Genomic DNA, 24,213 nt, shown 5'->3' with positions numbered 1-24,213 from the left:
ATGGTATAGTTTCTGTGGTATCCAGTTGTTTAGTCACCCATCTCCCTCACAAATTCAGTACAGAATGTATAGTAGGTAGTGCACTGTCCTTTAACTATGAATACAAGTGAGATGTCTCAGAGTTTTGTCAGCTGGTTGACTTAGCTGTCCACATTAGCCTTTCCCCCTGTATGAGGAAGATTCCTCTCTTCAACTTTCAAAGTCAAGGGTTCCCTTTGTCCAGCTGATGTACAAAAGATCTAGCAAAAATGTTCTCAATCAAGCTACCCTTCTACTGGCTTTCATTCGTCCAAAGCATGCTGAGTGTTGGTTACTTCACAGAAATCTTATTGGTCAAAAAGTCCATCTGCAAAGAAAACTAATATAATGGATGGCCAGGAAGTTGTGCTTCAGGAGTCCCCTGTTTATTTACAACTGTTCTAGTCTTCAGCAGTACCAGAAAATTTCTTCAGTCTTAACTTCCTACATACCCCACTTTCAGATGCTATAGAGGCAATCATATTAGCTTGCTCTAAGCTGGTACCAACAGTCTTCAGCATCTCCAAACAGAGCACCTCCCGAGACCACGTATTGAAAAACTATTATCCATACCTTTTACCTCATGCAGAAATTGAGTGCAAATAAATGGTGGTTTCAATGTCATTTATATTTTTCTTTGCCAATATTTTTGAGAAATTTTGAATCTATGTTCATCATGGAGATTAGAATGTAAATTTCTGTTTTTATTTTTGTGTTGTAATCTTGTTTGGCAACAGTGTAATGTGGACTTCATTAATAAAGTTTGGAAGATATTTGACATATACATTTCGGAAATTTGTTTTCAGGGACCTCAAAACAATAAATAGAGCTGATATATTTCCCAACTTCTAAACTCAAGGGAATATATCCAGAATCCTCCATTTATTTCCATAGATATTTCTGCCCATCCATGTTTATTGCTGCTCTGGTTACATGCAAATTGAGCCCACATTTATATCCATGAATATATAAATCTATAATCAAATTTGTGCTTACATATGAAATGGTATACTATTAAAATATTGTTAGACACGAAATCACAAAATTGTAGAAAAATTGATGGCCTTATAATGAATAAGATTAATCCAGGTATTACAAACTCAGAAAACAAATCACATGTTCTCTTCCTATAAGGTGTGATCCTGCATATGTGTGTAGGTGAGTGCAACTTTATTATCAGGTTTCCAAACGAGACAAGGAAAAATAATGTTAGGTAATATTAGGCAAATTAATACATGAGTTATGGAAGCAGATATCAAGATATTTATTTTTTCTATATTCAACTCTGCCATTATTTTCATCCTGTGGTGGATAAGGGCATGAAAATGTAATTGGTAGAAACATTATGAAAACATGAAGAATGCTCCATGGCTTCATCTTAGCTCTCTGAAGTATATAGATCTAACTTGAAATAAACTGAATTTGGAGCTGGCCAAGTTTTCTTTTCTTTTCTCCATTTTTTAGTAAAATTAGAAACAAAATTATTTTACATGTCATTCCCAGTTCCCTCTCCCTCACCTCCTCCCATGCCCTCCCCCACTAAATCGCTACCCATCCCATTCACTTTCTGCTCACTAGGGAGAGTGAGACCTTCTATAAGGGGTCTTCAAGTCTGTCATATCCTTTTGCATATCGCCTAAGCCTTCCCCCATGTGTCTAGTCTCAGGAGTATCCCTCTCTGTGGAATGGTCTCCCCAAGTCCATTCCTGTGCAATGGATAAGTACTGATCTACTACAAGAGGCCCCATAGATTTCTGAGACCTCCTCACTGACACCCACATTCATGGGGCCTGGATCAGTCCCATGCTGGTTTCCCAGCTATCAGTCTGGGGACCAAGAACTCCCCCCTTTTCATCCCCCTTTTTCGAGATCAGCATTTTCTTTGGATTTAACCAGCCTGTTCTTGACCCCTTTGCTCATCACTTCTTGTCTACAACTGGATTCCAGTCAGTTCATTATGTAGCTGTGGGTGTCTGCTTCTACTTTCAACAGCTGCTGGATGAAGGCGATAGGATGGGATATAAGTCAGTCATCAATCTCATTATCAGTGTAGGACATTTAAGGTAGCCTCTCCTCTTTTGCTTATATCGTTAGTTGGTGTCATCCTTGTAGATCTCTGGACATTTCCTTAGTGCCTGATTTCTCTTTAAACCAATAGTGTCTCCCTCTATCATGGTATCTCTTATCTTGTTCTTCTCTATTCTTCCCCCAAATCAACCTTCCTGCTCCCTCATGTCCTCCTCACACCTGCTCTTCTCCCCTTCTCATTCTCCTGGATCCATCATCCCTCCCCACATGGTTCCAATTTGCTATGGATGTCTTGTCCCTTTCCCTTTTCAGGGGACAATGTGTGTCTCTCTTAGAGCCCTCCTTGTTTCCTAGCTTCCTAGTCAGCTGTGGTGGTTTACCCAGTAAAATTTGCTGAGGGAGGCAGAGGCAAGCAGATATCTGTGATTTCAAGGGCAGCCTGGTGTACAAAGTGAATTCCATGTCAGTCAAAAGTACACAGAGAAAGCCTGTCTCAAAAAATGAAAAACAAAGTAAAAGAAATAGAGTAATAAAAAGCGTCTTAAAGATGGAAAACACAGAGAGTCTGGATACTGTATGTTATTGTGTTGCCTTTGAGTTTGCTTGGTTGCAACTTATATATGTGAAAACGCTTTGACTTCTCAATTTAAGTGTGAGTACATGTTATGTTGGAAAATAGATTTTGTTTGTGTTTCCACAAAAAATGAAAAGCTGTGGATTCCTTCTAGACTAATATGGTTTGATCAAGAAAGACCCCCTGAAGCATTGGCCCAGGCGATCCAACACCCAAAAACATCTGAGATGATGCAGATTTGCAGACTACTATAGCCAGGATTTGGTCAGGTTTCTGTGTTTTTTTCAGATTCCTTGGTATTGAAAATGTCCCACACAGCAGGAAGCAGTTTGGAGAGAACCACACTCAAAATTCCCAATATTGTTTATAAAAGTTTGCTTTCATTTAAATGGGGTTTGTTATAAATGGTTAATGAGCACAATCATTCTCTTTCTAAAAAGGGTGGGTATGATGTACAAATGGACATTTTGCTTTGGCATCCATTTTAGTATATTGATTAAAATTATGGTCAATTTATGTATGGTGTTCTTATGGGTCTATTAAAAATGTAATATATCATAAATAGATTTTAGTCATCTATGATAGTCAAAACTTATAGTTGGGTTAGTTAGGTTTCCTAGATATACAGAGATATATTTGAGATGTATAGTTTTCAAACCTTTCAAAGACTTTCAGAATATGGCACTTAAAATGTTTTAGGGTTTTTCACAACAGACACAACTGCTCCTGGCAACCAATTACTTCTGAGAGGAAGGTGGGCATGGAAGAAACTCGTTATGAATTTTGCCTTCAACATGGCAAGATGAACCATTTGGGCAAGAAACTGCTCTTTCCTGGATTGTTTGACAGTGTGCTGTATAAACTGGACTTGCAGGACCCACAGGAAAGTGACTGCAGAACTTGATGGGACAGTCCTGAAAAGTTCCTGCTTCATGGGAGCGTCTGCCAGACAATCTGCAGGACAGAGAAAAATGACGGACAATCTGCCAACACAGGAAGACAGTTTTCAATTTCCTGCTTCCCTGAAAGTCTGTAAAACACAGTGTGGCCTTTGGCTGAAGACGGATGCACTAGCATTAGAGAGGAACTTCAGGTGACTGTCCAGGCAGTGAGATGTCTCTGTCAGTTTTGAGTTTATTCATTATTATTCTGAGGCCTTTGATGGAGTTGAAGATTATGTACATAGTTAGACGGGTCCTCACTAAATAAATAACGCATAAAATAAAAACTTTAAAATAAAATGAAAACTGAAACAATTAAAGAGTAATAGAGGGCATATACTCTAAGATTTAGATTAGAGTAGAACATTCCGGAAAGAACACATAAACAGGAATTATGCCATATATCAACAGATGACACTCCATGAAATTACAAAGTTCCTGCTCAGCACAGCACTCTACCAGTAGAGTGCGCAGAGAGTCCCCTGAAATTCAGAACATCTTTCTCAGCTTTACTTCAGAGAAAAACTGATATTCAGTATTTACTAAGCATTGTAGAAACTAAATAACAAGGAAAGAAAATTGCCAAATATAAATGAATTAATGAAATGTTTTTTTTAAAACAAGAAATACAAATGGCCAACAAACTTTTATTCTTATTTTTTTTTTGAGACAATGTTTCTCTGTGTAGCTTCGGAGCCTATTATGGCACTCGCTCTGGGGACCAGGCTCGAACTGACATAGATCTGCCAGCCTCTGCCTGACAAGTGCTGGGGTTAAAGGCATGTGCAAACAACACCTGGCACCAATAAACATTTTAACATGTACTTCACACGATCCTTGTCATGAAAATGAAAATATTCAATAAAATACTGGTAAGTTGAAACAAAGCACACATAAAAATAACACTCGCCCCGACCAAGCTGGTTTAATCCCAGAGATGTCAGGTTGGTTCAATGTATGGAAAACGGTCAATATAATCTACTATATAAACAAACTGAAAGAAAAATAACCACACGATTATCTTGTTAGATGCTGTAGAAGCCTTCAACATAATCCAATACACCTTCATATTAAAGGTCTCAGACAGATCTGGGATGGAGGGATCAGACCTAAACATAATAAAGCCAATATATAGAGCCAACAACCAACATGAAACTAAATGGAGAAAAACTCATGTTGATTCCAATATAATCAGGAAAAGGTCTAGGCTGTCCACTCTCGGCTTATCTATTCCATACAATAATAGAGTTCTAGCTGGAGCAATAAGACAACAGTAGGAGGAGGGCCTGGTCCTGGCCGCCCATATGTTGGCCAGACTATGTTGACTCCACTAGGGAGCCCTTAGCAATGAGGGGGAGTGGACTGGGCTGTGCTTGGGGACAGGTGACAGGAGTGGGAGGAGGCAAGTGGTGTTAAGAGGAGGGTTGAGATGGAGAACTCTGATTGGAATGTAAAATGAAATCAAAAAATAAAAATAAAAAACAGAAAATTAAAATTTAGGTGATTTTATGAACACATATCATAAGGAGTGGGTCAGTAAGAAAGGAAATGAGAGCAGATAATCAATTCCAGACTTGATTAAAACACATATGCATGTATAAAACACTCAGATATTTTAAGTAATAAATGTTAAAAAAAAATCTATAATTCAGAATGTTGGTTTGTGCCGGGCATTGGTGGCACATGCCTTTAATCCCAGCACTCGGGAAGCAGAGGCAGGCAGATCTCTGTGAGTTCGAGGCCAGCCTGCTCTCCAGAACAAGTGCCAGAATAGGCTCCAAAACTACAAAGAGAAACACTGTCTCCAAAAATAAAAAAAAGAATGTTGCTTTGTGTTGGAAGAAGTCAGTGAAGTGTGGAATCCAAAAGGGCAGAGGGACTTCTCTCACTTTCAGAGGAATCTGACCTCTAAGATTCTATCAACTTCCACAGGAGACCCAGTCACCATTCAGGGATCATGAAAACTCAACGCCTCTCCCTAACACCTTATGCCATGGATACACAAGGAACTCTAAAATATCTTTGCTAATTAACAACTAAAAACTTTATTTATTGTCTAGCCTCTCACACCTGGTGCTGTCCTTGTCACTGAAGGTGAAATGAAAATTGCAGTTCTGGAGGGAGGTGAGGTCACAGAGTCACAGAACTCTACATCACCCTTGTTCTAACTCTCCCACACTGAGGCTTATTAATGACTCTGGATCTGCACATTGAACCCACCAACCTGCGGAGACAAGAAGCCAGGTGAGTACTGAGTATTTCAGTCTGGGAGGTAAAATTAGAAAAAGAGAGGCCTGAGCAACTGTTTGTGTCTTGTATGGGTTCTTGTGTAGAAACAAATAGATGGACTAGACAAAATGCACAAGAATAAATGGCACAGCTAAGAGATGAGCTAGACAGATCCAAGTTTTCCTAACCTTGTATCCATTTTATTTCTTAGTATAATATATGTTTTCCATGGATTGTGAGTGTGAGTAAGACAAGGATAATTCAGCTCAAATCACTATCGGTTTAAGGTTTTATTAAAAAGTCAATGTGATAATTCACAACACCTTTCATATTGTGTAGACTATATCTTCAGTAATAATTATTTTGAGCTTATTTCACTATGGTTTCATGTCATAGAAAACAGTAGACTGAAAATATAAGTCACACACATCCCAGAGAAGAGCAGGCTGTGACTGTGATTGTGGAGTATAGAAGCAGTACCTGAATATCTAGTGAATGGCATTTATTGATATTGGAAGGCAGAGCCTTGTTCATGATTGACCAGGGTTCTATCCCTTGGCTAAATATGCTTTAACACTTAGCATGATCAATACTAACACTGGGCGGCATTTAATGCTCACAGCGGACAAGTTTAGAGATTTTACATTCTTCTCACTGCATATCATTTTACATGCCTATTTCTGTGTGAATTCATTATACATTTCATTCCCATGTGGTTCTTAATGTAAGAATTAGCAAATATGACAGATGTGTTTTAAAAATCCTTTAATCACAGAATTTTTCTGGAAGAGAAGGCAGATCTCGGTAAACTTGAATTCAACATGGTCTATATAGTGAGTATTGAGACAGTCAGAGGTAGATACTGTTGTCCAGTTTTGTAAAACTATAATATCAGGAGGCAAAGGCAGTCAGGTCTCTGTGAGTTTGAGTGCAGCCTGGTCTCCAGAGTGACTGTCAGGATAGGCTCCATAGCTACACGGAAAAATCCTATCTCAAAAAACAAAACAAAAAAAGAAAAAACAGAAAAATAGTAAAGAAGAGTGTATAAATGCTGAATTTTAAAAGAAATATTTTAGCAACTTAGTATACATCACATGGTATTAGCTATAAATCACATATTAGTGTTTCCTTTTATAAGTTGAACAGATTTAATGGTGTTAGTAATTCCTCTGTGTACCTAGCATATTCTTCATCCCCGAAATGTTAGCAATTCATATTTTTGGTGGCATATATATATATATATATCAGATCCATTCTGTAATTCTGAAACCAAACTAAAAGAAGAAATATTTTTTATGTCAGGTCAGACCATACTGAAAACAATGCATCCAGATGCACTGGTATTTTAATTTACCTAAGAGATAATCCGTCATGTAAATGTTAAAACTTACTTGTTTCATATATTTCTTTACTTTGTGTTAATGTCTGTTTTCCCTGCATGTAACTATGAGCACTGTGAGAATTCAGTGCTTTCAGAGGCCAATAGATGATGACGAATGCCCCTGAAACTGGAATTGCAGGCAGTTATAAGGCACCCTATGGGTTCTGGGGAACAAAATGGGATGCCCTGCAGCACCCGCACATTTTTTCTCAGCACTGAGCGTCCTCTCTATTCACCACAAAAGAAAACTTTTTACTGCACAAGGCATACAATAGATTACCAAAAACATGAGCAGAAATCAAGTGAGGAACACAAACTACAAAAAGGGTGTAGAATGCTGCAGATCTCCCATCATGGTTTTATAAGCATAGACTGAGGTGACTGTGTTTCTGTAACACTTTCCTTGTACAATTCTTTGCACTGTTCACTGAGACTCTAACCAAATTTTGTGTATTTCAGTCTGAGTCGTAGAGTTAGCAAAGAGAGCCATGAGTAAGTGTTCATGCCTTGTAGTGGGATTTGGTGTAGAAACAGATCCATGGACTAGACAAAATGCACAAGGATAAATAGCATAGCAAAGAGATGAGCTAGACAGATCCAATTTTCCTAACCTTGTATCCAATTTGTTTCCTGGTATAATATAGGTTTCTCACTGATTGTGACTGTGAGTAAGTGGGGATAATTCAGCCCAACTCTGTATCTGTTTAACAGTTTCTTTCTTTTTATTTTGTTTTTTTGTTTAACAGTTTCTTAACTAAGTCAATGTGATAATTCACCTCAGTTTTCATGTTGTGTAGACTATAACTTCAGTAATAATTATTTGAGTTTATTTTGCTATGGTTTTATGTCATAGAAAACAGTAGAATGAAAGTATAATTTGCACATATTTCAGAGAAGAGCAGGATGTGAGTATGATTCTGGAGTAAAAAGTATTCATATGTGACAGTACATTTATGTTTTGTTTATAGAAGCAGTAAATGAATCTCTAGTGAGTGTCATTTGGTACAATGACTGGTTTGAAGCCTCTCCTTCTTGAACTTGGGAAGGGAAAATAGAAGGAAAGTTTCAGTATGAGTGTCAGGCAATTTTATTCAAGGTCAAATGTGTGAACTTATTCCAGCTGGTTTCAGCATACTGTAACATTAATCAGAACCGGATAGCTGACAACACTCACTGTATATCTTTATTGATACTGGAAGACAGAGCCTTGTTCATGGTCTGCCAAGGTTCTATCTCTTGGCTAAGTCTGCATTAACACTTAGCATGGACACTACTAACACTGGGCAGCATTTAATGCTCACACTGTACAAGATTATAGGTTTTACATTCTTCTGATTGCACCAAATGATATTACATCCTATTCTCATTGTAAATTCATTATACATTTCATTGTAATAGACTTGTTGAGGTAAGAATTAGAAAATATGTCAAAGTGTGTTAAAAATCCTTTAATCACAGAACTTTTCTGGCAGAGAAGGCAGATCTCTGTATACTTGAGCTCAACATGGTCTACGTAGTGAGTTTTGAGACAGTCAGAGCTAGATACTGATGCCCTTTTTTAAAAAAATAATAATAAAGAAGAGTGAATAAATGCTGAATTTAACAAGAAATTTTAGCAGCTTAGTGTCCATCTAACAATATTATCTAGTAATCACATATTAGCGTTTTCTTTTATATGCTGTATAGATTAATAGTGTTAGTAATTCCTCTGTATACCTAGTATAATCTTTATCCCTGAGATGTTAGCAACTAATAGTTTTGGTGGCATCATAAATATCAGGTTCATCCTGTACTTGTGAAACCAAAGTGGGAGATGGAACAGTTTTATGTAAGGTCAGACCATGATGAGAACAATTCCCTCAGAAGCACTGGAATTTGACATTTGCCTGAGAGATAATTCTTTATGTTACACATTTTCTTTATTTTGTTTTAATGTCTGTTTCCCCTTCATGTAAATATGAGCACTGTGAGAATTCAGTGCTTCTAGACGCCAATAGGTGAAGACAGAAGCCCCTGAAATTGGAATTTCAGGCAGATGTAGGGCACCCTGTGGGTGCTGGGGACCAAAACGGGATCCGCTGAAGCAGCAGCAGCACATTTTTCCTGAGCATTGAGGAAATAGCCGCCTCTCTATTCACACAGAATGGAAACTTTTTGCAGCACAACGCATACAATAGATTACCAAATATATGAACAGAAATGAAACGAGGAACACGAACTGCAAAGAAGGGTGCAGAATGTTGCAGATCTCCCATCATGGTTTTGTAAAGCACAGTGAGGTGGCTGTGTTTATGTAACACTTTTTATGTTCAAGTCTTCGCAGTGTTCACGGTGACTCTAAGCAATTTTTGTTTCTGTAACACTTTTTATGTTCAAGTCTTCGCAATGTTCACTGTGAATCTAAGCAATTTTTGGATTTAAAGAGTCCCATGTCCTTGTGATCCTTAGTTCAGTCCATTACAGTGTAAATACTGGTATTGTCTGGATCATACAGTTTTAACCATTAAAGAAGGTGAAAACCTGAGCTCATGGCAGTGACTCATACATTGTCATTGCTGTTTTCTACTTATACCAACTATATTTAACTCACATAATTGTGCTTTCCATTATTCATTTTCCACTTTTTAGAATGTGAGAAAGTAAATATTTTCATGTGAGAATACAAGATATCAATGGATCTAACCAGTGTGATCACACTCTACCTTCTGCACAGAATCCTGTAACCAGTGTGATCACACTCTACCTTCTGCACAGAATCCTGTAACCAGTGTGATGACACTCTACCTAGTGCAGAATCCTCCAATTCTGAAGACAAAGGTCCATGTGCGTTATCAGATTTTTCTTAGTGACCTCACTGATAAAGCATGAAAGTAGTTTCATACTGTAGTTGATGCTGGTTCCTGTCTCTTATGTTTAACATTGCTCTTACTTCCCTACAACAGATGCAGTAGGATCCTAAATACTTGGCAAGCGAGTGGAATAGATTCCTCTTGTTCCTTGTCATTCAAGGAGTCTCCAACACCACCACAGCTCTTACAATGAACCATCTTGTCAATAATTTAATTACCTTCCACCCATATGTGGCAGGGTACGTGAAGTGGCACGAATTTCCTATAAATGTTCCTGGCTTCTCAGCAAGTTAATTGTCCTAAGTAGGTAGAGCTTGATGATATCATTACCTTTGAGAAATTTTTGTTATGTAGTCTATTCTGGTTTGGTGATTTAGCCTTTCTATAGATTTTGGGTTATTAATATTCTTCATTCATTTTGACCAGAGAAATGTCTTTGTCCATTATTTAAAGAGAATCCTGCCTAATAACAGAATGTATTTCTGGGCTCTGACACTCAAAATAATTTTCTTATCACTAACTGCAATTGGAATTCTGGGAAATTTCTCTGTGTTTTACTACTATCTGTTCTGCTATGGAGATTGCAAATTAAAGGCTGTAGATTTGATTCACTGGCACCTAATGGCAGCCAACACCCTGATCATTCTCTCTAAAGGAGTGCCCCACACAATGGCAGCTTTTGGTTTGAAGCAGTTTTTAAATGATATTCAATGCAGATTAATTTTGTACATTGAAAGAGTTGGCCGTGGTGTGTCCATTGCCTCCACCTGCCTCTTGAGTGTCTTCCAGGTCATCAGCATCAGTCATAAGAAATCCTGTTGTAAGGATCAAAAATTCAAAGCTGCTAATTATATTGGCTGTTGCCTTTCCCTTCTCTGGGTCTCCTGCACATTAATACATTTCATTTTCTTTGTGTATCCAATTATAAAAAGGTATAGTATCAATGTGACAAGTAAACGAGATTTTGGACACTGCTCTACTGTAGGGCGGGATGGAATCAATGACTCACTCTATGTAGCATTGGTGGCGTGCCCTGAAATCTTCTTTTCGTTGCTCATGGCCTGGTCTAGTTGCTCTATGATTGTCATTCTGCACAGACACAAGAAGAGGGTTCAGCATATCCGCAGCACCCATGGTTCCATCAGAACCTCCCCTGAATCCAGAGTCACCCAGAACATCCTGGTGCTGGTGTCTAATTTTCTGGCTTTTTATACTCTGTCCTCTGTCTTACAAGGCTGTGTGGCTCTTTTGTCTAATCCTAGTTGGTGGCTAGTGAACATCACTCACCTCGTTTCTCTGTGTTTTCCTTGTTTTGGACCCTGTGTTCTTATGAATCGTTACTCCATAATGCCAAGTCTCAGTTTGGTCTGGATAAGGAATGTGACCACACTCATTCTTAAGTATGTGAATGATATAATTCTTATGGTATCCAGTTGTTTAGTCACCCATCTCCCTCACAAAGTCAGTACAGAAAGTTAAGGAGGCAGTGCCCTGTCCTTTAACTATTGATGCATATGGTATGTCTCAGAGTTTTGCCAGCTGATTGAATTAGCCTTTCCCACTGTATGAGGAAGATTTCCCTCTTCAACTTTCAGCATCTAACATTTCCTTTGTTTAGCTGGTGTATAAAAGAGCTAGCAAAAAATGTTCTCACTCAAGCCACCCTTCTTCTGGCTTTCATTCAGCCAGTGCAGGCTGAGTGCTTGGTTATTTCACAGAAATATTATGGATCATATAGTCTATCTGCAAAGAAAGCTAATGCAGTGGCTGGCCTGGAAGATGTGCTTCTGGAAGCCCCTGTCTATTGCTGTTCTCGTCTTCAGCAGTACCAGCAAACTCCTTCAGCCATAACTTCCTACATATGCTTCTTCCAGCTGCTATAGAGGCGATCAGATTGGATTGCTCTGAAGCTTGTACCAACCGTCTTCAACAACATCTCCAAACTGAGCATCGCCCCAGGACACTTAGTGAAAAACTATTATCAATATCTTTTACCTCATACAGAAATTGTGAATAAATGGTGGTTTTAATGTTATCTTTATCTTTGCCAATGTTTTTGAGAAATTTTGAATCTACGTTCATCATGGAGATTAGAATGTAAATTTCTGTTTTTATTTTTGTCTTGTTATCTGGTTTGACAGCAGTGTGATGTGGACTTCATCGATAAAGTTTGGAAGACATTAAATATATGCATTATGGAAATCAGTTTTGCGGTTCCTCAAAAAATAAATAGAACTGATATATGTCCCAACTTTTACACTCAGGGGAATATATTCAGAAAACTCCATTTATTTCCATAGAAATTTGTGCCAATCCATGTTTATGACTGCTCTAGTTACATGGAAATTGTGCTCACATTTATATCCATAAATATATAAATCTATAATCATATTTTTGCTCACATATAAAATGGTAAACTATCAAACTATTGTGATACATGAAATCCCAAAATTTCAGGAAAATTGATGGGCTCATAATGAATAATATTAATCCAGGTCTTACAAACTCAGAAAACAAATCACATGTTGTCTTCCTATAAGGTGTGAATCTGCATATGTGTATAGGTGAGTGTAACTTTACTTTCAGGTTTCGAAAGGAGATAAAGAAAAATAATGTTAGGCAATGGTAGGCAAATCAATTCATGAGTTATGGTAGAAGATATCAAGGTAATTATTTCTTCTATTTTCTTCTTTGACATTGTTATCAACCTGTGCTGGATAAGGGCATCAAAATATAATTGGTAGAAAAAGAGTAAAACCATGAGCTTCATCATAGCTCTCTGAAGTATGTAGATCTAAATTGAAATAAACTGAATTTGGACCTGGACCTCCAATTTTTAATTTGAATTAGAAACAAAATTATTTTACATGTCAATCTCAGGTCCCTCTCACTCCCCTTTTCCCCTGCCCCCCACTAATACCCTACCCATCCCATACCCTTTCTGCTCCCCAGGGAGGATGAGGCCTTCAATAGGGGTTCTTCCCAGTCTGTCATATCATTTTGGATAGGGCCTAAGCCCTCCCCCATGTGTCTAGTCTCAGGGAGTATCCCTTTATGTGGATGGGCTCCCAAAGTCCATTCCTATCCTATGGATAAATACTGATCTACTACAAGAGGCCCCATAGATTTCTGAGGTCTCCTCACTGACACCCACATTCATTGTGCTTGGATCAATCCCATGCTGGTTTCCAAGCTATCAGTCTGGGGACCAAGAGCTCACCCTTGTTCAGGCCAGCTTTTTCTGTGGGTTTTACCAACCTGGTCTTGACCCCTTTGCTCATCACTCCTTGTCTGCAACTGGATTCCAGTTCAGTTCAGTGTTTAGCTGTGGGTGTCTACTTCTACCTCCATCAGCTGCTGGATGAAGTCTATAGGATGGCATATAAGTCAGCCATCAATCTCATTATCAGGGGAGGGCATTTAAGGTTTCATCTCCTCTGTTGCTTAGATTGTTTGTTGGTGTCATCCTTGTAGATCTCTAGACATTTCCTTAGTGCCTGATTTCTCTTTAAACATATAGTGTCTCCCTCTATTATGGTATCTCTTATCTTGCTCTCCTCTATTCTCCCCCCAACTCAATCTTCCTGCTCCCTCATGTCTTCCTCATCCCTGCTCTTTTCCCCTTCTTATTCTTCTAGATCCATCATCCCTACCCCCCATGCTCCCAATTTACTCCAGATATCTCCAGATATCTTGTCTCTTTCCCCTTCTCCGGGGGACCATGTATGCCTCTCTTAGAGTCCTCCTTGTTTCCTAGATTCTCTGGTAGTGTGGATTGTAGGCTGGTAATCCTTTTGTCTATGTCTAAAATCCTTATATGAGTGAGTACATACCATGTCTATATTTTTGTGACTGAGTCACTTTGCTCATAATTGTTTCTTCTGGTTCCATACCTTTGACTGTTAATTTCAAGATTCCATTTTTCCCCGAGTAGTACTCCATTGTGTGAATTTACCACAATTTCTCCATTCATTCTTCAGTTGAGGGGCATCTAGGTTGCTTCCAGGTTCTGGCTATTACAAACAATTCTGCTATGAACATAGTTGAACAGATTTCCTTAATGTATGAATGTGCATCATTTGGGTATGTGCCTAAAAGTGGAATTGCAGAATCTTGTGGTAGACTGATGGACATTTTCCTGAGGAATCGCCATACTGAATTACAAGGTGGCTGTATGAATTGGCACTCCCACCAGCAGTAGGGGAGTGTTCCTGTTTCTCCATATCCTCTCCAGCATAAACTGTCATTGGTTTTTGATTTTAGCCATTCTGACAGGAGTAAGATGGTATTTCAGAGTGGTTTGATTTGCATTTCCCTTATGGCTAAGGATGTTGTGAAGTTTCTTATGTGTCTATCATCCAGTTTTGTTTTCTCTATTGAGAATTTAGTTCTGTACCTCACTTTTTAATTGGATTACTTGGTGTTTTGAAAACTAGCTTCTTGTGTTCTTTGTAAAGGTTAGGCAATAATAGGCAAATTAATTCATGAGTTATGGAGGGAGATACCAAGAAAATTATTTTTTCTATTTTCAACTCTGCCATTTTTTCATCCTGTGGTGGATAAGGCATAAAAATGTAATTGGTAGAAACAATGTGCTCCATGGCTTCATTGTAGCTCTCTGAAGTATATAGATCTACTGAAATCAACTGAATTTGGACCTGTGCAAGTATTCTTTTGAGTGACTAATTCATTGTATGCCTTTAAGACTTTTATTTGTGAGTTCATTAAAATAAAGTGGTTTTGTATAAAATAAAATGGTATCACAATTTATTCATAGAATTAGGGGTGGATCAACTATGCCCAGCAGCAAATGTAGTACATTACCTGATGGGCTCCTACATAGATGTCATTGATTATATTGTTAAATGCCAGCACATATTCCTTTTCCCCTTTCATTGAGAAAAGTGTATTTTCTTATGCAATATACCCCGATTCCAACTTCTCATTCTACTCCTCCCAGTTCCTCTCCTCCTTCCCTCCCATGCTGACTGACATTCTTTCTGCCATTAGGAAACCATAGGCGGCTAACATAACAACATTACATAACAAGATAAAATATGGAAATAAAAATCCTGTCGAGGGGGGACAAAACAAACCAACAAAAGAAAAGATCCCAAGAGAAGGCCCATGCATAGCAGGCCCTCTCATTCATACAATCAATCAGCTCATAAAAATACTAAACTGGAGCTATACTATTTGTGCCTGAGACTAGAGGAAGAACCTTGAAGTCTCCATGCTTGTTGCTTCAGTCTCTGTGGGTTGACAGCAGCTTTGCTCAGTTGATTCAGAGTTCCTTGTTCTCATGGTGATATCCATGCCCTCCTGCTCTTACACTCTTTCAGCCTCCCATCCTGTAGGCTTGTCTGATCACTAGGGGATTGATACTATGGAAACATCCCATTTTCAAGCCCTGATGTCAGAAATTCTTTTTAACAAAATCCAGCATTCCTTCATCATAAATGGTATGAAGTTACAAGAGATGCAAGTAAAATACCTCATCAATAATAAAGGCTACATACTACCAACCTCCAATTGAGATTTCGTATCCATGAATATTATGCATTGCAGTCACACACTTACTTACCACCTTCAGCTAAGCTTAACCTTCAAAATACACACATTTTCTCTAAATACTACTGTAGCTGGGATATATCTTGTAAAGATCATGTCTTTGAAAAGCATTTTCTATTTGTGTCATATTAATAAAAAGAGCAGTTTGGGGGAAGGATAAAGACACATTGAGGGAAGAAATATGAGCGAAAGAGTTAGGGAACTAGGGAATTCAAGACAATTCCGTATATAAGTTGGAAAAGTTTTCTCCCAAAAATGACAAAGACTGTAGGTGTCAAGAGTATGCATTTGATTCATAAAGGAGTTGAAAATTCCTAAAACTTGATGTGTAAAGAATTTTGAGTCAATAAGAAAGAGAGACGATTTCCTTAGAAAATTGGGAGCATGAGGGTAAGGGAAAGGGCGCTAGGAGAAAGAGAAGGGGAGAAGAGGAGGGGAGAGTGGTACATGCTCTTGGATAGGTGGTATCAACATAGTAAAAATGGCAATCTTGCTAAAATCAATCTATCCATTCAATGTAATTCCCATCAAAATCCCAGCACTATTCTTCACAGACCTTGAAAGAACAGTACCCAGCTTCATATGGATAAACAAAAAACCCAGAATAGCCAAAACAACCCTGTAAAATAAAGGAACTTCTGGAAGCATCACCATCCCTGTTTTCAATCTCCATTATGGATCCATATTACTGAAAACAGCTTCGTATTGGCACAAAAATAGCCAGGTTGACCAATAGAATCAAATTGAAAATCCTGCTATTAACCCATACACCTATGAACACCTGATTTTTGACAAGGAAGCTAAAGTTATACAATGGAAAAAAGAAAGCATCTTCAACAAATGGCACTGGCATAACTGGATTCATACATGTAGAAGATTGCAGATAGATCCATATCTATTGCCATGCACTACACTTAAATACAAATGGATCAAAGACCTCAACATAATTCAGCCACACTGAACCTCCTAGAAGAGAAGGTAGGTGGTTTCCTTGGACAAATTGATACAACAGACTGCTTCCTGAACATAACTCCAGTAGCACAGACACTGAAATCAACAATTAATAAATGGGACCTCCTGAAACTGAGAAGCTTCTGTAAGGCAAAGGACACAGTCAGTAAGACATGATGACAGCCCACAGAATGGGAAAAGATCTTCACCAACCCCATATCTGACAGAGGGCTCATCAAGTAAATTTACAATGAAGTCAAGAAGCTATTCACCAAAACAGCGAACAGTGCAATTAAATAGTGGAGTGCAGAACTAAATAGAGAATTCTCAATAGATGAATCTAAAATGGCTGAAAGCCTCATAAGAAAGTGTTCAACATCCTTAGCCATCAGGGAAATGCAAACCAAAACAATTCTGAGATACCATCTTTCTCTTGTTAGAACACCAATGACAGTTTATGCTGGAGAAGATGTAGAGAAAGGGGAACACTCCTCCACTGCTGGTGGGAGTGCCAAGTTGTACAGCCACTTTGGAAATCAGTATGGCAACTCCTCAGGAAAATTTGCCAAGTTTTTTTTTTAATTTTTTATTAGTCCAAATTAGGAACAAGCTTGCTTCACATGTCAATCCCTTCTCCCTCTCTATCCCATTCCCCAACCCTCCCCCAACTCCCCAACTGCCCCCCACCCCATCCACCCTCCACTCCCAAGGCAAGGTAGGTCCCTTGACGGTGGCTCCCCAAAGTCCACCACATGATACTGGGCCTAGGCCCTCCCCCATGTGTACAGGCCAAGAGTGCATCCCTTCATGTGAGTTGGGCTCTTAAAATCCCTTCTTACACTAGGGAAAATACTAATCCACTACCAGGGGCCCCCTAGAGTGTGGAGGCCACATAATTCATGTCTTGACCCCTTAGTTCATCACTCCTCCCTCTCTGCAGCTGGATTCCAGGCAATGGGTTCATTGCTTGGACAAGCATCTCTGCTTCTGCTCCCAGCAGATACTGGTTGAAGACTCAATAATAGCATTTAAGGTAGTCATAAATCTCATTATAGGGGAGTGACATTTAAGGGAGCCTCTCCACAATTGCTTAGATTATTGGTTGGGGTAATCCTTGTGGATCCTTTGATATTTCCCCAGTGCCAGGATTCTCTTTAAACCTATAATGGCTCCCTCTATTATGTAATGATAACTCTTTCTGCCAGCTGCCAGAGCTGCCTCTCTCTCTCTCTGTGTCTCTGTCTCTCCCTCTTCTCCCTCTCTGTATCTCCCTCTTCTGTCTCTCTCTCTGTGCTCTCTCTATATCTCCCTCTTCTGTCTCTCTCTGTCTCCTTCTCTGTCTCTGTCTTTCTCTCCCCCCTCTCTCTCTCTCTGTCTCTTTGTATCTCCCTCTTCTGTCTTTCTCGGTCTCTGCTCTCTCTCTCTCTCTCTCTCTCTCTCTCTCTCTCTCTCTGTCTCTCTCTCTCTCTCTCTCTCTCTCCCCCTCATCCCCTCTTCCTCCCTACCATGGGTTTCAGGTTTTCACAACAGCCCCTCTCTTTGGGCTTTGACTCTCATCTCACAGCTACATGCTAATTCTCTGATCAGATGTGCTATTACTCACAGTTCACTTACATTGTCAGCAGATTTGATAAGACAATGTGGAATTCTGCAAGGAGGAATTAGTTAAAAGAGAGAGTTGTAACTAACTATACTACTCTAAATGATGGAAGGGCTTTAGAAGATAAGATGTAAATTTCAGAAGAAACTATATATTAAGTTTGATAAAGATTAGTGTAAGGACCTCTCAAATGTGATGGTTGGGAAAGTGTTATGTTTTTGTCTTTCTAGGAAGATAAAAACAAATATCTCGAGGAATTTAAAGACATTTTCACAAATAAGCATCCAAAATGAAGGGAGTACTACCTATCAAAATTATCAAGAAGAGAAATAGTCTGACCTAATGTGATCTCTGAAATGTTCAAAAAGAAGATGGAACCCCACAACAGGAATTCCACTAGGACTATAATACCACTAAGCTGAAAAACATCAACTAAAGATGGGATTTGAACTATAAACTTCTCAGACCAATTTTGTAGTGGCTAGCTGAGATGATCCTGCCTTAAATATTATGCTAGCAAGGACTTGAGACAAGCCCTACATGTTTCCATTTTGAAGAGACTAGAAAATGAAACAACTACTTCTAACAGGACTTGAAAATGGGGCCTCCTGAAACTGAGAAGCTTCTGTAAGGCACGGACACTGTCAAAAAGACAAAATGACAGCACACAGATTGGGAAAAGATCTTCACCAACCCCACATCTGACAGAGGACTGATCTCCAAAATTTACAAAGAACTCAAGAAGCTAGTCTCCAAAACACCAAACAATCCAATTAAAAATGGGGTACAGAACTAAACACAATTCTCAATAGAGGAATCTAAAATGGCTGAAAGACACATAAGAAAGTGTTCAACATCCTTAGCCATCAGGGAAATGCAAATCAAAACACCTCTGAGATACCATCTTACTCCTGTCAGAATGGACTAAATCAAAAACCCCCAATGACATTTTATGCTGGATAGGATGTGGAGAAAGGGGAACAGTCCTCCACTGCTGGTGGGAGTGCCAACTTGTAGAGCCACTTTGGAAATCAGTATGGTGATTCCTCAGGAAAATGGGAATCAGTCTACCACAAGATCCAGCAATTCCACTCTTAGGCATATGCCCAAAAGAAGCACATTCATACAACAAGGACATCTGTTCAACAATGTTCATAGAAGCATTATTTGTAATAGCCAGAACCTGAAATCAACCTAGATGCCCCTCAACTGAAGAATGGATGGAGAAAATGTGATACATTTACACAACGGAGTACTACACAGGGGGTGGGGTGGGGGTGGGGGACAAAAATGGAATCTTGAAATTTGCAGGCCAATGGATGGAACTATAAGAAACCATTCTGAGCAAGGTAACCCAGTCACAAAAAGACAGGCATGGTATGTACTCACTCATATGTGGATTTTAGACATAGAGTAAGGGATTACCAGCCTACAATCCACACTGCCAGAGAATCTGGTAAACAAGGAGGACCCTAAGAGGGACATACATGGTCTCCTGGAGAAGGTAAAAAGGACAAGATCTCCTGAGCAAATTGGGAGCATGGGGTAGCGGAGAGGGGACTAGGAGAATGAGAAGGGGAGAAGAGGAGGGGTGAAGAGGACATGATGGGGCAGGGAGGTTGAGTTGGGGGAAGAACATAAGAGAGCAGATAAGAGATACTATAATAGAGGGACATATTGTAGGTTTAAAGAGAAATCAGATATTAGGGAACTGTCTGGAGAGCTATGAAGATGACACCAACTAACAATCTAAGCAACACAGGAGAGACCACCTTAAATGCCCTCTTCTGATAATAAGATTGATGACTAAATTATATGCTATCCTATAGTCTTCATCCAGCAGCTGGTGGAAGTGGAAGCAGACACCCACAGCTAAACCTTGAACTGAACTGAAATCCAGTTGCAGAGAAGGAGGACTGATGAGCAAAGGCATTCAAATCAGGCTGATGAAACCCACAGAGACAGCTGACGTGAACAAGGGGGAGCTCTTAGTCCCCAGGCTGATATCTGGGAAACCAGCATGGGACTGATCCAGACCCCCTGAATGTGGGTGTCAATGAGGAAACCTCAGAAATCTATCGGGCCCCTCCTATCAGATCAGTACTTACCCCTAGCATAGGAATGGACTTTGGGAGCCCATTCCACATGGAGGGATACTCCCTGAGCCTATACACAAGGGGTGGGCCTAGGACCTATCCCAAAGGATATAACAGACTCTGAAGATACCCTATGGAAGACATCACCCTCCCTGGAAAGCAGAAAAGGTATGGCATAGATAGGGTGTTAGTTGGGGGACAGGGAAGGAGGGGAGGGAGAGGGAACTGGGATTGACATGTTAAATGATCTTTCTAATTCATATAAAAATATAAAAAGAAATGGAACATAAAAATGGGAGAGATGGGGGAAAAGAAACCAAAATTGAAATAAATCAACAAATTTCTTAAAACAAGTGAGGAAAGTCAAGAAAAAAAACCAATCAAACAGGTGAAGGAAACAATTCAAACCATTCAAGACCTGAAAACAGAAATAGAGGATATAATGAAAGCAAACTGAGGGAATGATGGAAATAGAAAATCTGGGAAAATATTCAGGAATCGCAGATGTAAGCATAACCAACAGAATACTAATGACAGAACAGAGAATCTTAGGTGTTTAAGATACACTGGATGAAATAGATTGATCGACCCAAGAAGATGTTAAGTCCAACAAAACCTTAACACAAAATATCCAGAAAATCCAGGACACTGCACAAAGATAAAGTCTAAAAATAATGGGTCTAGTTGAAGAAGCCCTCCTAAAATGCACAGAAAACATACTCAGCAAAATCATAGAAGAAAACTTTCCCAACATAAAGAATGGCATATCTATGAAAGTGCACAAAGATTAGAAGACACCAAATAGAATGCATGAAAAAGAAGCCCCTTTACATAATAATCAGAACACCAAAAATACAGAATAAAGGATTAATATTAAGAGCTTCAAGGAAAAAGACCAAGTAACATGTAAAACCAAACCTATCACAATTACACCTGACTTCTCAATGGAAACGATGAAAGCAAAAGATCCTGGATAATTGTTCTACAAACACGAAGAGACCATGGATGTCAGCCCAGACAACTATCACCAGTGAAACTTTCAATCAATATAGATGGATAAAACAAGATATTCTGAGAAAACAAGATTTAAACAATACTTACCAGTAGAGGCACAGATAACAATTCTCGGGACTTTGAAATATTAAATATAATTTATTTCAGGGAGAAGTCACTTACACAAGCTGCAGCATGATTCTGCTCTAAGGATCTACACAGGCTGCTCCCTGTGACCCGACCATACACAAGACAGAGCCGCCTGCCTATATCCCAGACCTAAACTTCCTTTCCTTCACTTTTTCACCTGTGACCACACCCAAACAGGTGTGGTTAGTGCTACAGGTGTGGGTGGGGTAGATATCTGACTACACATATCCTCAAGTCCAGCCCTACAGAAAGTAGTGAAAGGAAAACTCCAAACCAAAGAAGTTAGAAACATTCACAAAATCATGGGCAACAGATAATCCCAAATTAACAAAATTTTAAAAAGGGATTCACACCCACAATACCATCAAAAATGCAAAAATAACAGGAATCAGCACTCAATAGCCATTAATATCCCTTAATATCAATGGTCTTAATTCACCTATAAATATTAAAGAAGATACCAGAAAATGGAAAGCTCTCCCATGCTCTTGGATAGATAGGACCAACATAGTAAAAATGACAATTTTATGAAAAGGAACCTACAAATTCAATGCAATCCCCACCAAAATCCCAGCACAATTCTACACAGACTTGGAAAGAACAATACATGATTTTATGTGAAAAAAAAAAAACAGGATACCAAAACAATCTTGAACAGCAAAGGAACTTCTGGATGTGTCACCATCTCTTACTTCAAATTCTACTATAGAGCTATAATAATGAAAACAGCTTGGTATTAGAACAAGAAACACAGGTTGACCAATGGGATAAAATGTAAGACCCTGATATTAATACACTAACCTATGATCATCTGATTATTGACAAAGAAGCTAAAATAATACAATGGAAAATAGAAAATATCTTCAACAAATGGTGCTGGCATAACTGGATGCTGACATGCAGAAGATTGCATGTAGATCCATATTTATCCCCATACATAATACTTAAGTCCAAATGGATCAAAGACCTCAATATAAATTCAGGCACACTGAACCTCTTAGAAGAAAAAGTGGGAAGTACCCTTGAGTGAATTGATACAGGAGACCACTTCATAATCATAACTCCAGCAGCACAGACACTGAGATCAACAATTAATAAATGGGACCTCCTAAAACTGAGAAGCTTCTGTAAGGCAAAATAGACAGTCAGAAAGACAAAACAGCGGCCTACAGAATGGGAAAATATCTTCACCAACGCCACATCTGACAAAGGGCTGACCTCCAAAATATACAAAGAAATCAAGAAGCTAGTCACCAAACCACCAAATAGTCCGATTGAAAAGTAAGGTACAAAAGTTAATAGACAATTCTCAATAGAGGAATAACAATTGGCTGAAAGGCACTTAAGAAATTGCTCAACATCCTTAGCCATCAAGGAAATGCAAATCAAAACAACTCTGAGATACCATCTTACAGCTGTCAGAATGGCTAAAATCAAAAACACCAAGGACAATTTGTGCTAGAGAGGATGTGGAGAAAGAGAAACACTCCTCCATTGCTGATGGGAATGCAAACGTGTACACCCACTTTGGAATTTGTATGGAGGTTTCTCAGGAAAATGGGAATCAGTCTACCTCAAGATCCAGCAATTACACTCTTAAGCATATACCCAAAGGATGCACATTCGTACCACAAGGACATCTGTTCAATTATGTTCATAGTAGCATTATTGGTAATAGCCAGAACATAGGAGCAACCTAAATGCCCCTCAACTGAAGAATGGATGGAGAAAATGTGGTACATTTATTTAATGGAGTACTACTCAGTGGAAAAAAATGACATCTGAAAATCCGCATGCAAATGAATGGAACTAGAAGAAATCATCCAGACTGAGGTAACCCAGACAAACATGCTATGTACTCACTCATAAGTGGATATTAGACATACAGTAAAGGAAAACCAGTCTAAAATCCACAACTCAAGAGAAGCTAGGAAACAAGGAAGACCCTTGAGAGACATAAATGAACCTCTGGGGATGGGAAAAGGGACAAAATCTCCTAAGCAAATTCGGAGCATGTGGGAGGGTAGAGGGAGCTAGGAGAATGAGAAGGGGGAGAAGGGGAAAGGGGAGGAGAACACGAGGGAGCAGTGAGGTCGAGTCTGGGAAGAATAGAGGTGAGAAAGAAAAGAGATACCTTGATAGAGGAAACCATTGTAAGTTAAAGGAGAAATCTGGTACTAGGTAAACGTCCTGAAATCCACAAAGATGACCCCAATTAAGAATCTAAGCAATATTGAAGAGGCTACCTTAAATGCCCTTCTCTATAATCAGAATGATCATTACTTTAAATGCCATTGAGCCTTTATCCAGTAGCTGATGGAAGCAGAAGCAGAGATCCTCAGCTAAGCCCTGAGCCGAACTCCTGGAATCCAGTTTTATAGAGGGAAGAGTATTGAGCAAACGGGTCAAGACCAAGCTGGGAAACCCATGGAAACAGCCGCCCTGAGGATGAGGGAGCTTGCAGACCTGACTGACAGCTGGAGAATCAGCATAGGACTGAACCAGGCCCTCTGAATGGGGTGTCAGTTGGGAGGTCTGGGCAGTGTATGGGAATTCTGACATTGCTACAAGTATTTATCCCTAGTGCAAGAATGGGCTTGGTAGCCATTTCCCTATTATGATACTGAGGAAGGGCCTAGGTGCTTCCCCAAATGACATAACAGATGTTGATAATCCTCCATGGGGGGCCCTCAGTCTCCATGGGGAGTGGATAGGAGGTAGGATGGGTGGTTGGTGTGGGAAATGGGAGGAGAGCAAGCAGAGGGAACTAAAACTGGTATGTAAAATAATATTGTTTCTATTATAAATAATAAATAAATAAATAAATGACAG

At 39.2% G+C, this 24,213-nt stretch overlaps 1 protein-coding gene across 1 annotated transcript; it reads left to right on the top strand.

The window, feature by feature from the left end:
* The first annotated feature begins 10,494 nt into the window (after positions 1-10,494).
* Positions 10,495-11,499, top strand: LOC113839120 (vomeronasal type-1 receptor 4-like). Its single transcript, XM_027434570.1, has one exon. It carries the CDS (start codon positions 10,495-10,497, stop codon positions 11,497-11,499), a length of 1,005 nt encoding a protein of 334 aa, XP_027290371.1.
* The last annotated feature ends 12,714 nt before the right edge of the window (positions 11,500-24,213 follow it).

Source organism: Cricetulus griseus, unplaced genomic scaffold (assembly GCF_003668045.3).
Source record: "Cricetulus griseus strain 17A/GY unplaced genomic scaffold, alternate assembly CriGri-PICRH-1.0 unplaced_scaffold_11, whole genome shotgun sequence".
Taxonomy (NCBI): Eukaryota; Metazoa; Chordata; class Mammalia; order Rodentia; family Cricetidae; genus Cricetulus; species Cricetulus griseus.
The sequence above is the reverse complement of the archived record's forward strand: the minus strand, read 5'-3'. Positions and strand labels throughout refer to the sequence as shown.

Excerpts from the sequence above, each read along its gene's own strand:
- LOC113839120 (XM_027434570.1), top strand. The coding sequence starts at position 10,495 with ATGTATTTCTGGGCTCTGACACTCAAAATAATTTTCTTATCACTAACT.